This window comes from Rhipicephalus microplus, chromosome 6 (assembly GCF_043290135.1).
Source record: "Rhipicephalus microplus isolate Deutch F79 chromosome 6, USDA_Rmic, whole genome shotgun sequence".
Lineage (NCBI taxonomy): Eukaryota > Metazoa > Arthropoda > Arachnida > Ixodida > Ixodidae > Rhipicephalus > Rhipicephalus microplus.
In genome coordinates, this window is record NC_134705.1 from 179,686,087 (window position 1) to 179,701,728 (window position 15,642).

Consider the following 15,642-nt stretch of genomic DNA (forward strand, 5'->3'; position numbering starts at 1 on the left):
TTCTAAGTCATTTATGGCTCTACTGTATGCAATTACGCCCGTTTTCATGCAGGCACGGACTGCCACAGACAATGCCGCTGAGGTCATTTTTCCAGTTTTAAAGACTCGCAAAAATCGCTTCCCTTCCATCAAAGAACTCCCCCCCCCCCCCTGATGGGGTACCATAGATTATTATGGTGACCCTTCAGGGAGGGGGGATAAAGGTTTGTCACCACGCCTTCCCACCCTTTATTCTATGTAAGTGAATCGGGCTGCATCGCCCCCCCCCCTCTGAGTCCCAACACCCCCTCCCCATTATTTTTATCTGTGAAGCCGATTTGCAACCCCCCCTGTCCCTCTCGTACACACCCCTATGATGATTACTGTAGGTTTAATACTTGTTTTTTGCGTTCCAGACACACAATTTCCTGCAGTGCGCTCACCCGCGCAGTTTGCTTGCCTTATGGAAGTGCGCACCAGTTTCTAAGCTGCAAAATGGAGTCTGAATAAAGAAATACAGGCCGAGAGACCTTACCTGTGGCAGACAATCGCCTACCAATCAGGACATCAAAGAATGACAACCAATTCTGTACACTCGTCACAACGGAATGCTTTATTTACAATAAAAAATATCTTGGCCAGCTTCTCTGTCTCCTAAATTGAGTTAAAGATGCTGGCCTCAGTCTTATCATGGCTGCGTACATGTGACAGCCTGGTTCCTTCCATGTCAAGCCAAATGCTGCCGCCACTTCAGTGGCGGAGTATGAGTGTGTGGTAACCCTCTCATCCGGACTATCTGTCACCACATGAGCTGTGAGCCTGGGTCCCTGCGACTACAGGTGCAATTTTTTTATCAGCGAGGCTTGTAACAGCCTGAACATTGCTGTGAGCACTAGAAAAATAGGGACTACAACTCTTGAAACGGAGTGTCCACGCACTTTTATTTCGGCAGGTTTCAGCCCTCCGAAAGCCTGCCGGAGGCTTCATCCGCCACGAAACAGTTGGCCACTGTCTCTACCTTCATGTTTTGCCAAGCACCCATCGTCATTTGAATGGCACTAAGCAGGTCGACTTAGAGTTCAATGTCCATGCAGAGGTTCACCAAAATTCTTTAAGGAGTCGCCTCCTGTAACACACGTTGAAACACTTAATGACTCCCTGGTTGAGCGGCTGCAGCTGCGCTGTGGTGTTGGCAGGCTGAAACTTGAGCTCAGTGTTTTTGAGCTCGCAGGTGGTGTGAAGGGCCAAGCAGTTATCTACAAGAAGGCAAGCGCAGCGCCTCGACTTGCCCAGTTCAGAATCTCACGCTTGCCAGCCATTCTGTAAAATAGCCGACGCAACATCCATGCCTTCTTATTAATGGGCCAGTCAACAACCTCAAGGGTCCAAAATTTCAAATGGATAATAACTGCACACTTGTACAATATGATACTCCTTCAAGGACTTTGTAAATTAATGCTTTAATAAGAAATTTACAGGGTTTAGAACGACCCACTTTGGCAGGTTTCGGTTTCTCGCTCATTCTTCGTACTTTCCTCTGGCAGAGAAAAAAAATGTACCCTTTTGTCGTGACTATGCCCACTTTGTCAACGTATCACGACGTCATTAATAAGTCGTCGGCGTGAAGTCAAAACCGCACAAAGTTTGTGCCTTGAACGCACATGTCATAGAAGTGCTGGAAAGAAGCACGGTGCCAGGAGTACGAGGCACTGGCGAGGTATGCACCCTTCAACAAGCAGTAAAGTAGGAAGACGCCTCTTCATCTCGGAGGCTTTCATTCTGGCAATGCCAATTGTCCAAGTAGCCTTAGGCTCTACAAAATGGTAGAAGGCAGCACAGGAGAACAGAAATGTGCCCTGCATGGCCAAAACTGCATCACCACAGGGCCAAGGAGCAGTTTCGTAGTGCAAAGGACTAATTGACAAGTTTAGTGGTGCATAATGTTGACCATGAACAAGGCTTCATCGCTGCATATAGAGTAGAATCTCATTAATTTGAAAACGCTTAATTTGAACTTCCAGTTAATTATAACTGACGCTGTGGTCCCATCAAAGCTATGTGTATTCCAATGGGCGAAAACGCCTGAACGCGCAAGCAGTTGCGACAGTTTATTCTAACATACCGCGCTCTGAAAATGCTCTCAGCACCACGCCCAATTTTGCGGCGGCGCCTCCGACACCTCAACACTACGCACGAAGAAAGAAAAGAAGAAAGGAAAAAAAGGCTGCGGCGGAATGTTTGCTCTCTCTCAAATGCTGATCTGCAACACGCCTGTGCCACGCTTCTCCCTTTTCCATCCCTGCCACGTAGACTCTTGTCCTTTCAACGCCGCGAGCGAAGAGAGAGAGGAAATAAAAAAGAAAGCTGCCACGGAGTGTTGGCTCGCTCTCAAATGCAGATCTGCTTTTCTCCGCATGGAGACGCTCCTCTTTTCTCGTCATGTGCTGGCAATGCTGCGGCTGAAAGTAGTAGCGGAGATGCAGTCGTTGTCGTCGTCTTTTGAGAGTGTCGGCGGTGGACATTGCCGCACGCAATATCTCTTGCCAGGAGAACACTGAAGCAGAAGTAGAAATGCTTTGCAAGCTGCGTGCCAAATTTATTGACTCTCTGCAAGGCAAACATGTGCAGACGCGAATTGTCAATTACTTCAATTAATAACGGATGTCCTGCGATTTGTGAATAAATGCAAGTCTTCCGAAACTTCCCCCTCGTTTGTTAGCTTAATGCACATGCACCACTGCATGGTGGGCCCTCCGTCTATTTAGCTTTCTTTAATTCTAACTTCCTTTAATTCAAACAAATTTTCGGGCCCCTTCGAGTTCGAATTATCGAGATTAGACTGTACCAGGATGACAGGGAGGTCTAGGAAAGAAGCACGAGAATCGTTTTTCGAAATAGAGGGTCTGAGCATCGCTGTAATACTAGCAAAATGTGATTGTCCCAATCTGCTGTTTGAATTAGTGAGCTTCTTAGGGGGGGCGGGGGGGTCTAAAGAATGTCAGAACTAGTTTACAGGCCCTTTAAAAGCGTAGCAGACGGGGAGATGCAGTTTTTGAAGCAGTGCGGTGTCTTCACATTGTCAATCACAAAGGGCTGGAACTTTGGCGAGCTACCTAAGTTGGCTGCGAGAAGAGTGCTCTCACACACTTTGTGCATTTTGCCCCACGAACTGTGCTGTCCCAGATGTCTAGCGTCTTGCTCGGCAGCACTTACCGAAACAGTCAGGTGCCGTCGGCGGGAGAAAGCTTCACGGAGATTTGAGGCCATTCATTCGAAATGCAGTGCTAGATATCATGTCCAATGGTGGGTAAAAGTACCCTTCGATATAAACTTACAAATTTTTGTAAAAATTTTACGGTGATAAATTACAGGTTTGGTAAAGCTAGAAGTTCAGTATATGTGGGTGCAAAATATCTGTATGAATATTGTTATGATTGGCCTGCCTGGCTTGATGCCGCTTTGAAGCACGAGACATTGTGGCTGAGCCTACCCTGATTTCTTCCGAGTCAGCGCTCTTAGAAATGCACCAAGAGCAGCGCCAACAGAGAAATCGTTCTTCTAGTCTTCCAAGGTCATCGGCGCCCCTCGTGAAACCCTTTGGACACGCCTGACCGACTGACGGATTAGGAAGAGTTCTTGGCCGTCGAGGCGGTTCGCTTTGTTGTCAAGGTGCTCCGGGCAAAGGGCCCAGTGTCTGAGAACCATCTGCGGATGCATTTCCCACGTTTTCCGTGGCGCCTTAATGCTACTGTTCCCACAATTTATGGTCTGCCTGGCGCTGCATAGCCATCACTGCAACAGTCTGCAAAATTTACTTCCATGTAAGACTCAACGTCTTCGTGCTGTGCTGTGTCATGCGTGGTGTGGAGCATTTTTTCCCTCGAATTGACCTGAACTGGGTATGCCTCTACCCTTTTTCATGGGTTGAGAAGGAGGCAGTTTTTCACCTATCCCTTTTGGGAGCAGAGGTGAAGATGACAAACTTCATTGGACTATCCTGGCCTCCATTGTTTTTTTCCTGCAGGGAATCCTGGGAAGGCCAGGACATAAAATGCAAGCGCCAAGGCCCTCCTGACAAACTCTCTCAAGCTCCCATCATGCTTCTGTCGAGAGCTACCGTGATGCTACCACCATCATGTAACACGCTACCTGTAAATATTGTAATTAAAAGTTACTGTCAACAGCTCCCAGTTCCTCTCCTCAACATCTCCCCGAGACTCTGGCTGGCTTCAGTCCTCTGGGCAGAACCCCGGTTACATCAACTGGATGGCAGCGGTGGGATGCAACTGACAATCGGTACACATTAACTGGTTGGAAGCGACGGGATGACCGGGCCTCAACGATATGGTGCGTGCTTGACTTTCTTTGAGTTTTGCCAGGTTTGAGCTTTTGTAGTTTTCTAATACTGTGTGTAATCTTCCGTGTGTATAGGATTCGTTGTACCACTACCATACGTTACAGCTATTCATCAAATTTTAGCTTTCATGTTCTAAACTGGCAGTAAATTTTACCGTGCGTGTAGGCTTCGCTTATTCCCTTCATAACGTCACGGCAGGAAAGAAAGTCCTTGCTCGTAAATACCATGGAGTTGGTAAAGAAGCTGGATAGACCAGACCTCCTAATACTGTGTGAAGAGCTGGGAATTAAGGTTGGGAGAGAAGAGAGAGAGTCGCAGCTGATTAAGGCTATTCAGGAATGCGGGGCGGAGAGTGATGAAAGTGAGTGCTGGGAAAGGTTGAAAAGAACAAACAATGGGCTGAGGAAGAAAGAATAAATGAAAAAAGAGGATTGGCTTTAGCAACTTATCAGGTCTTAAATAACACAAATAACGAGAGAGCACCCTCCAATATGAAAAAGAAAGGCAGTCCTGCCAAGTCTGCGTCTACAGTGAGCCACTGAGAAGATTGAAAGAAACAAAAGGTGTTTAAGGCTACGAAGCCGGTTGTATGCCACCGTTGCAAAAAGCCAAGTCACATCGCAATTGGCTGCCACAAGCCTAGGAATGTTCCCTGTTTTGTGGACAGCAGCAACAATAATCTGGAACAATTGAATCCCCACGTTCAGATGTCTGTTGTGGATAAAACGTTGTGTGATGTAGCACCAGGCTCAGCCACAGCACTCAATGATGTTGATCCCTACTCCGTGAAAAATGAGGTGACCACAGGAGAACACGCGTGCACACGACAATTAGTTCAAAATAAATCTGTGTGCTTGCCGTTAGCCCACGTTGAGAGTGAGGGACCGTTCAGACTTCTCGCAACAGAAACTGTCGTGTCCCAAAACCTGCCCGGGCATTATCCCTCTCAGAATGACGCGAATGTACTCTTGAGAGGCCTTTGTTTTGGTGACGAATCGGCGACAGCTCCGACGCCTCTGATGGCCTGCGAGTCTGTTCATGAGGTTTTGGAAGCAGAAAGCGCTAGTGAAAAGCAAGTAGACTGTAAAAGTCTAAGTGATGAGGCATTTAGCTTAGCACGTGAGGGAGAGGAGCTTAGCATAGCGCGAAAGGATGGTGCACTTAGATTAGTGCAAGGTGATGACTTTCATCAAGGAGAGACATCTAATGGCGAGTTGGCTGGCTTAGAAAGAGTCAATTGTACCGCCGTTTTGAAAGTGCAGATGGTTGGAAAAGATGCCAAGGATAAGCCAGTTGAGCCGCCTGGAGTTTTGAGCAGTGTGCTTCTGAGTAATACTGCTGAGTCGGTGAACGTTCCGTGCTGCCCCGAAAGAAGGCGCCGGTGAAAACATAGAGGGAACGCGAAGGGTCCAAGTTGTCTCGAGCGGAGGCCAGAAATCTCGAGAAAGCGGGCTGGAAATCAAAAGGTGATGGCCCCCTTGAAATCGATATTGGGCGTAAAGCGCGTCACAAAGGCGAAGAAACTCGGACGTCGAAGTGGCTGCCTGGTCTCATCGCGTTCAGTGCAGAATAGACAGCCGAGCAGAACGAGTCGCGTTCTAGGGAATGACAAAATCCATCCACCTTCACGGCGAAAAGGTAACCGCTAGGCGGGGGGGTGGGGGGGGCAAACAAGGGACGTGGGAGACCATCAGTATGCCTCTGTATCGGAGTTTGAGGGCCGTGCAACAAAGGCCACTGCCACTGAGAGATTTGGACAGGTTTGCTATACCTCCATCGCGATCTGGCCCATCGACAGCTGTCATATGCGCATCCACCCAGAGTTTGTCTCAAAGGGTTCCTCATAATGTTTGGGACAGTGTAAGAATATCAAGAAGTCTTCTTGTATCCAGTTTTTAATGTTTGCATGTCTGAAGATGACCAAGGAGTAAGGCAATTTTTGTAACTTGATTTTCCTCCTCATCATAACTGCAGACATTAAGATACTTGTTGAACTGTGCGTTTGCTTACATTTAGCGAAACTGAACACTTGAGTAAAAGGTTTTGCGCAAGTTGATTCTAAAAGAGAATTAGGCTGAAGGTAAAAGCCTCTGTTTAAACCTTCTGTTTCTGCAGTGTAGTAAAGGTTCTTGTTTCTCTGTTTATTGTATGTCTTACACCCAAGTTGATTTTAACAGAGAAGTAGGCTGAATGTAAAAGCCTCTGTATAAACCTTGTGTAATTTGCAGCATACTTGTTGGTATGCGCATGAGTGTAGTGGAGGTTTTTTGTTTCTCTGTTTGTTTTATGATATACGGACGAGCTTGATTTTGCGTTTTACTTATGCAGTGAGAGGCATAATTCATTAACTACTTCCTTTTGTTTTGTTTAGCCCGTAGCACCTGCGTGCCAGTGAATCAGTCTGGGAACTGATACAAAACGATAAGCTGTTGATTTCTTTCGCGCGTAGTAGGTCCGAGTTTGTTATGGCTTCGTTATTTGATTCTTGACTTTCACGAGCAAGCGCACCAATTGTAAATTTCTAGAGAGTTTTACCAGAACTGTAACCTGGCATTTCTTGAAGTCCGCTGAGTGCTCTCTGTTTGTTGTGCCTCGAGTCTTGCGTTGTTCGTTTCTTGCGCTTGCTAGCCATGGCTCAGGTCCAGAGATTGGTACAGCCTGCATCAACGTCTACAACGGAGCCGATCTACAATCTCTGCGGAGTGCTTTGGTGCTGCAATCTCGAGACCTCCTGTGGTAGTGAACGGGCTGTTATGATCGGCCTGCCTGGCTTGACGCCGCTTTGACGCACGAGATGCTGTGGCTGAGCCTACCCTGATTTCTTCCAATTCAGCGCTCCCAGAGATGCAGGAAGAGCGGTGCCAAAAGAGAAACCGATCTAGTTATCTCAGGTCGTCGGCGCCCCTCGTAAAACCCTTTGGACACGCCTGACCGACTGACGAATTAGGAAGAGTTGTTGGCCGTCGAGGCGGTTTGCTTTGTCGTCAAGGTGCCCCGGGCAAAGGGCCCAGCATTTGAGAACAGTCTGCGGATGCATTTCACACGTTCTCCGTAGCGTCCTGATGCCGCTGTTTCCACAATTCGTGGTCTGCCTGGCGCCGCATAGCCATCACTGCAATAGATTGCGAAATTGACTTCCATGTAAAACTCAATGTCTTCGTGCTGTGCTGCGTCGTGTGCGATGTGCAGTGTTTTCTCCCTCGAATTGGGCTGAACTGGGCGTGCCTTTTCCCCATTTCGTGGGTTGAGAAGGAGGCGGCGTTTCACTTTCCCCTTTCGAGGCGGAGGTGAAGATGACAAACTTCATTGGATTGTCCTGGCCTCCATTGTTTTGTTTTTTTTCCTGCAGGGAATCCTGGGAAGGCCAGGACATAAAACGCGAGCGCGGAGGCGCTCCTGACAAACTCTCTCAAGCTCCCATCATGCTTCCGTCGAGAGCTACCGTGATGCTACCACCATCATGTAACACGCTACCTGTAAATATTGTAATTAAAAGTTACTGTTAACAGCTCCCTGCTCCTCTCCTCGATATCTCCCTGAGACTCTGGCTGGCTCCGGTCCTCTGGGCAGAACTCCAAACACATCAGTATATAGAGTAGACTCTCATTAAACAAAACCTGCAGGGACCAGAAAAATATATTCCCTTTAACAGGAGTTCTGTTTACCGAGAGATAAAATATAGGTGCAGAATACAAGTATGAAAACAAGCATATCAGAGGCACTTGCTCCATTTAAACAGCTGTCTCATTCAACATATTTCCATGCATTGAGAGTTCACTGCATGTAGATACAGATGCCACAAACTTCCTGAAACTGCACACTTCGTAATGCCTCTTGCATAGCTGTGAAATCGAGTTATCTGTACAAAAAGACGACATCCAGTTTCGCCGATGCATGCAACATATGACTTCCTTTTTATCTCTGCGCAGATACTTTGTTTCTTGTTGTTCCCGAGCATGAAGCTTCTGCACATACTGCATTTGCCAGCAATAAACAAGGGGTTTCAGCACCCTCCTCTGTCTTTCTATCACAATTCCTTGTCTAGCAATGTTCTTGTTGCAGTATCCCAAAAACTATGGGGAGCTTTCCAAGAGATCATGTGAGCGGTTCCCCATTGGACACTACTGCCAAGCGAATCTGGAAGGTGTGGTTAGGCCCGACGTGGGCCAGCCTACTTCTGTCAAAAAGAGTTGCGACCCATCAAAGGACACAAGAGCTGTCGCGGGAAAACGTTATCTCCCACCACTAACGGAGAACCCGGCAAGCGCCTACAGATTGCACTGCAACGGCGTCATCCAAACTTCCACTTCCTTCTTTGTAACTGCAGAGCTGTTCCTGCTCAGAGGAACCCCATTATGTAGATGAGAGCAAAGCTATCACCATCATGAACTGCACGCTCTCTCTCATTGTACTTCTCCACGTACTGCTTCACTCCCAGAACATGTGTGCCTATTTGTACGGGGTGGGATGCAGTAACTCGGATGGGCGGGAGAACGAGTACAGAGTGAAAGAAATCAGAGTGAAAGAAATAAAGAAAAAACAGAGAGCAAGACCGAAATAGAGGTTAAAAAACAGAATCGAAGACAGAAAGAGGGAAAGAACGCATACCAGAGCAACACATAAAAGGCATAGCTAGGAGGTGGGAAAATGAAGGCATACCAGAGCAATACAAAAAAGACATAGCTAGGAGGTGGGAAAATGAAGGCAAGGAGAAGAAAAACGAGAAAACAAGCTTAGCGCAGCCGTGCATAGGATACAAAGAGGGGAAGGAAAGTGAGGGTGAGCAAGAGTGATGCGAGCGCTTAACGTACGAAAACCACAGATGATTAAGATGGACGCCATAGTCGATGGTTCCGGAAATTTCAACCGTGTCAATTCCTTGAAGCGCCTCGACACAACAGAGTAGACGAGCCTCCAGCATTTTGCCTACATCTAAAGGAGCAAGGGGTGGAAAAGGGAGGTGAAGGTGGAGAGGAGGGAATACAGCAGGGCAACGCCATTAGCTCTACTGTTTTGTTGGTCTCCCCACCTAATGGTGCACGACTGCCGCAGTTTTTGCTCACTTATGTTGATGTCCTCCTTGGCCGAGGTAGGGAACCACCCGGCGAAGCCATGCTCCTGGCAGAAGTTGCTGAGAAAGCGGGCATTGGGCGGCTGGGAGCCCAGGTCGCACTTGTTGGCCACCAGTAGCACGGGCAGGGGCCGTCCGTTTGGCAGCTCCACCTTGGCAGCGAGGTCGGCCTTCCACTGCGTGGCAAAGGCACTACGTGACTCTACTATCGGCCAACTTTTTTCACTTTTCTTCGTTTGGTACAGGACAAGGCTGCAGCTGCCTTAGACAAAAGGCCGCATCATTCAAGGGACACAAAAAATTATTTCTTTCATATTCATACATTACTCTTCCAGGTTACAAAAACATCACGAATGCTGCAAAACGCTTGGCAAGTAAGAAAAGACAAAAAAAAAAAGTAAATGCGGGTGGCAGCGCCACCTTAGAGTGGCTGCACCAGTTGCCGTGGTTGGATAGATTTTGACAGCATTAATTTGAACCTACATCATTAATATTTGTGAAAATGAAATACACTGTTCTTTGGTAGGGCCAGAGACTCAAATTTCAGAATATTGGGGCAGTGTGGACAAAGTAAGCTTCAAAGGGGCCCTGCAACACTTTCTCAAGTAGACATGAAATTAATTCACCAAAAGAGCTTACTGCATCCCTAATTCACTACCACAAAAATTTCGAGGATCCATCCTGTGCGAGTGGAGTTACAAAGATTTATCGTACTTTGCAATTGCGTTCTGTGCTGGAAGCTAAGCAGGGAGGGTTGGCACGAGTAAAAAAAAAATGCATCACGCGCGCCTCATAACCTCGAGCGCTCTTTCTCTCTTCTTTTCTTCGAATACATGATTTTTCAGTGCAATCACATGCACACAAGTTCCGGCCTCCAGCTGCAATTCCTGTAACGACAGTGTGTGCGATGCTTAAATCAGCCAATGGCTGATACGACTGCCACGGGCAAATTTTGAGCTTCTTCCCTCATTTGTTGAGAAAAGAGAAAGCAATTTCTAGCCGACTTTGTGAATTTATTCTGAATTGCAGGCCGTGTGCAACGCTATATTTGGCTCACGTGTTCTTGGGAGCACCTACTACCGATCTGCAGCGTCATACGACTTGCTCAAAAAGTGTTGCAGGGTCCCTTTAAATGCCCCATGCTACCATCCGAGATTTCAGCAGAAAATTTAAAAGTGAAACTTTCAACACTGGTTTTCTGATCTATTAATAAGCCTATGGTGGTGCAATTAATGTTGCAAATGTTTCCAGAGTATACTTTAAGCGTACAAGCTAATTTATTTCTGTTTAATGTCTCCTGAAAAGATCAGTGACCTATTACATTCACAAGAGAAAACAGACCGGCCATGCACTGAAACAACTACTTAAACGTGCGGCTCATCTAATAACTGCACCGGTGTACGATACCAACAGCATTCCATGTAGGTGTACTGGATATACAAGCAAAAATAAAGGCGCCCGCTATCCGTCAATCTGGAGTTAAAACGAACCAGCAACAGCTGTGGCCAATCCGTCTGCACGTAGCAGCGATAAAAGGAAGTACAAACCTTCAGCACAGAGTGAAGGGTCGCTGGCCTGAAAAAGAAGAAAAAAAAAGGAATAGACCAATGTCACTGTCAAGCTAAAGCAGCTGCGCCATAAAAAGGTAGAATGTTTAACTCATGTTAACACGACACGTGGAAGTTGCTTGCTTTGCGCAATAGTATCTGTACAGTGCTGCAAGATTCCCAGAAAAGTGCTGCAATTATTTTTATTAATTTTTTACTGCATCATGTATATGATGTGCTAACAACTGCCAAGAATCCCATGTAATATTTTTGTTATTGCATGTGACAGACAGCTCATTCCCTTCCTTGAAATGAGCTACTTGTAGATGGAAGAATTACATGTGCGCACATCAAAATGCATCATCCAACATATCAACAAGACTTGCCCAACCACACAAACTGGAATTCACAAATTACAACGAGTTCTCAACATAACACTTCTGAAAAATTGAAAAAGTTGCAGAAGTTTCAAGATATTCATTAATCATTTAAGTTCTTTTTAGTTTTATAGTGCATAAAACAATAGTTTTGTTAAATGAAGTGGAGGAGTACATTTTTACAACAAGTTCTATGGTGCGTGTTTCGGAACTGGTGTAATACCTAGAATCCATTGAAAAGTAGATCCTTCCCAAAAAAAGTTCATAGAATGCAATATGTATTTCAAGGTAATTACTTAAAACATTAATCAGTAAAATTTGTTCATTATGGCCAGTTTATTCTTCTCACGCTGGTGATGGTGATTTATCTCAAGAATAACAACAGTGCTTTCTACAACCAGAGAATTTCAAACTATTTGTAAGTAGTAAAAAAAAAGAGAAACTAACAATTGAATAAGCATTCTCAAAGCATGCATTCTTGATGTGTACTTCCACAATTTCAAGCACGTTTGTCCTTGCACGATTGAAGTGCTATTGTATGCATTTATTATGCGCTTCTTCCTCATCCGTACATTATTGCAATCGTTATCATTTATTTGTCTATCCACCTTCATAGTTGCTGTGTGCTCTTCATCAGTGTGCCCGTGGCACTTATCCGCTCCCGAGTTTGCGACCAGATAAACATTGTTGAAACCATGATTTCTTAGTACTGTAGTTTTTAGAAGAAGCTTCGCACTTCAAGAGGCAGAACCATAAGCATGTGCAGCACTTCCCTTCAGGGTGGGGCAAAGGTTTGTCGTAGTGCCCCCTCTGATTCATGTCAATGTATGGCTTAGTGCCCCCCATGTGCACGCCTATGGACAGAGCACAAGATGCGACGTATGGCCTGTAAGCTTACCTTGACAAGTCGTAGACGATCACAGCAGCAGTGCTAAAGAGAAAGAATAGAGATATGAGAGGGAAATCACGAAGATGTCATATTGAGAAGCAAACAGTCACACTTACGCGTACTTGTAGTACACCCGTGTCATGTATCCAAAGCGTTCATGTCCAGCGATGTCCCTAGTGCAGAAGAAAGAGCCACATTCAGCAATCGAGAGCTCGTTTTCGAGTCGTCTGCTGCAACCGATACCCACCACAGCTGTAGGGTTATGTGCTTATTGCCATTATAGACGAGATGCTTTAGAGAAAAGTCCACACCGATGGTGATCTTGTAGGCCGGATTGAACACACCTGCCAACGACACCAGAGTTAAATGCACTTGGATAAGAAGGCGCGGTGTAATCGTAAACGTTCCGATCAGAAGGTGTGAAGTAAGAAGAGCAAAAACGCGTCTTATTCCTTTTTATACAGTACTATTACTGCAAAAAATTTTTTCAAAAATTCACAAGCCATTCCACCATGAAAAAGTGCGTGGCCAGTGTAGCTGTTTAGGACATGACACAGAGCTGACACACAATAAGGAAACACAGCCATCACACACCCTGCAACATGCTGTGCATGCAAGCGTTCCCTTTAACAGGGGACCAGACTGTACAACTGGTGCCATAAATGACACTGCAAGGAAAGATCGCAGATTTTTGACCAACTAGGATTCCTGAATTGGCAGCTTAAGATCAGAGTATTTTGAGCCGCCATGGCTAGCAATAAGAAAATAACAACCTTGTGCTAAGCAGCATAGTACCAACGCACTATTGGGAGTACGAGGGCATAAGCAATGAATTACAAACACGCATAATTAGGCAACACCTATAATACCACGTGCAGTCGAGGGCTCATACTCCAAATAGACAGAATAAAAAATTCTCGAGGCATACGTACCTTCTGTATAACGCCGGATTAATGATGTCTTTCCTGTAATAAACGAACGGTAGATTACAGATAGAGTACCACACAGGTCATTGAATACAATCCTCTGCAAATAAAGAACACATTTAAGTTATAAAATTACGCTAAAACTTACATAATACAATCATAGTGTGGCATAAATAACACTATACTGAAAACCGGTCGAGGGGCCAGGTTTTCGTCAGTCAACGACAAATAATTAAGCCAACAGAATCCTTCGCACAGCTTTGTTATCTATTGTTTTTATGCAACTGAACAGGTAAGCAGAAAAGGTGAAATAAGCGAGAAAAGCTGCAAACAGAACTTGTACGATCCACATCGATGGGACCCATACATTTTTTTTTTTACTAGCACATATGCTACCTTCACACACTGAGCACTGCACAGCTTAGAAATAAAGGTTATCCGAATATATTGATTAGAGTGATACAGTTGAGCTGCTGCAAGCACATCTTATTCTGTCATGTGTGTGTACAAATGCTCACACATAACATGACTTCGGAGTCGCTTCTTCTCAATAGAACTTATCTTGTCTCATTAACTGTTCTACCATCGCCAACATGAATAATGACGCTTGCATTGGCAACTACTGTACCAGTTAATGCAGAACATAAGCTATTGTAGTTCGGTGCCGAACTAGGCCCACAACACAAAAATTAATCCGCAATGCAATATTTAAAAAAAAAAACTGAACCTGGCTTACCAACACCGAAGTCGCCAATGACAAGCACTTTGAACAGGAGGTCTTCAATGTCATACTTCGTAGAGTCAAACGATCCGCTCTGCCTGTTCGCTTCTTTCAGAGATGACATGTTCTGAACAGGGAAAAAAAAAAAAGATGAATGTAAACAAATCTGAAGAATGGACACCTTCACAACGACGCCCAAATTATAACATCAATTTAGAACACTTCATGCGGACAACTTTTCACATCAGCCAAACGGTACATTTTCGATCGCGATCGAAGGCGCACAGCGCGACAAGTGTAAGCAATTATTGAATCCTGTGGTTTCAATCGCATTTCTATGCTAGAGCACACCATAGTGGAGGGCATCGAGCTGCTTTTTATCGCCATCCGCGATGCTCCAAGTTTGTAGCACAACGTTCCGATTAAAGTTATGCAACCGAAACAAGAATCAAGCCGACGACCTCGATCTAACTTAGCCGCCGCGCGCGACAGGCAATGTGCGAGAAAATTTGTAGCGCAGAACTAGGAAAAGATTTAAACAAACGCGGAATAGTAAGTATTATGGGCCCTCATTCAGCTCTTCGTAAGAGGAAGGGAAAAGGAAAGCTGAGCAACCGCACAGCTGGAAACCACCTCAGTGCCAATTAAACTAGTTTCGCAAGAAAAACAGTGCTGGAACTAGTCACGAAAGATACTCCTAGTAGAAGCATACCGCAGGCTTGCCCTGAAAAATGCAGAGACAGTCATCAACTGGCCAGGAGAGCTCCCGACGGTGAAATGATGGGGCAGGAAAGACATGCGATGCGAGATAACGCGGTTTGATAGCGATAATCAGACTTTCAATATCAGCCTACGCTCGCAGCGAAAGTACGGTTTCTCAAGGGTGCCAGCGTGGCCGTGATCAGAAAGTTTTGAAAAGTGCCGCAATAATCTCCCGCTATTTCTTAGGAATGCGCCTCCTTCTGGGACCTGACAACAACAATACGATCGACATTTTCGCGAGCGAACACGAGGAAAAGATTTTTACCTTGGCGGGGAGGATCCATGAGAAAAAGAAACGGCGTTTATCGGAGAAGACCGGTTGCAGTGACTAAATCCAATACTCGTAGCCGCATCGTGCCACTTCCACGCGCTTTATTGACTCCTTTATGCGCTAAAGAATGCGCGCTCACAAACACACATACACTGCTACCTGCTGCTGCTAGACACAACGACACACACACGTGTCTCAGCGTTCTCGTGAGTCACCTGGCGACCAACGGCCAATAGGAATCGCACTCGCTCAAATGATTGGGTTAGATGTTCTGTGATTGGCTGGCGGGATTACAACAGCTATGACGACAGCTCAAAGAGCGTGACGACCATGGTGACGATGCCCGCGTTTTCTTTACATTGCTCCAGTTCCTAAACGTCTAGCTTACTGTAACAGAGCCATACCGCGCTGGACAATTTGATGTAATTTTTTTTTATCTCACCGAGCATTCAGACTTTGTTTTAAAGTAAGAAAAGAAAACAAAAAAACAGTTTCGCAGTTTGGGAAAACGAAACCGAAAGTGAACTTTAAGACAAGCATTTTACTCGTACGTCTTTAGCTTTTCTAAGCAGGTTATCGCTGCAATGCTATTAACGTGTTTGTGCTGAAACATCGCAGCAACAACTTCATAAAGAAAAGCATTGCTATGTGACCATGTTAATGTGATTAGAAAGCGTGTCGTGTAGGCATTTCACCGAGTGCTTGTTCGCGCGTGGCAACGGCAGTGGCATGTGCGAGGAAA

At 45.7% G+C, this 15,642-nt stretch overlaps 1 protein-coding gene across 3 annotated transcripts in view; it reads right to left on the reverse strand.

Moving 5' to 3' along the window:
- Positions 1 to 15,106, reverse strand: part of LOC119167067 (ras-related protein Rab-32B) — a 28,109-nt gene extending 13,003 nt beyond the window's left edge. Inside the window, exons 1-9 of one of the 3 annotated variants that reach the window (XM_037418486.2) lie at positions 14,895 to 15,104; positions 13,883 to 13,994; positions 13,153 to 13,185; positions 12,468 to 12,564; positions 12,337 to 12,393; positions 12,230 to 12,262; positions 10,955 to 10,982; positions 9,400 to 9,583; positions 565 to 1,299 (exon numbers count right to left, since the gene is read on the reverse strand). In XM_037418486.2, the coding sequence (XP_037274383.1) occupies positions 1,274 to 1,299; positions 9,400 to 9,583; positions 10,955 to 10,982; positions 12,230 to 12,262; positions 12,337 to 12,393; positions 12,468 to 12,564; positions 13,153 to 13,185; positions 13,883 to 13,991 (567 nt within the window). In that variant the 5' untranslated portion in view covers positions 13,992 to 13,994; positions 14,895 to 15,104 and the 3' untranslated portion in view covers positions 565 to 1,273. Of the gene's footprint in view, positions 1 to 564; positions 1,300 to 9,399; positions 9,584 to 10,954; positions 10,983 to 12,229; positions 12,263 to 12,336; positions 12,394 to 12,467; positions 12,565 to 13,152; positions 13,186 to 13,882; positions 13,995 to 14,579; positions 14,854 to 14,894 lie in introns of those variants that run through there. The other 2 variants (XM_037418483.2, XM_037418485.2) reach the window with 2 other exon arrangements.
- Positions 15,107 to 15,642: the final 536 nt, after the last annotated feature.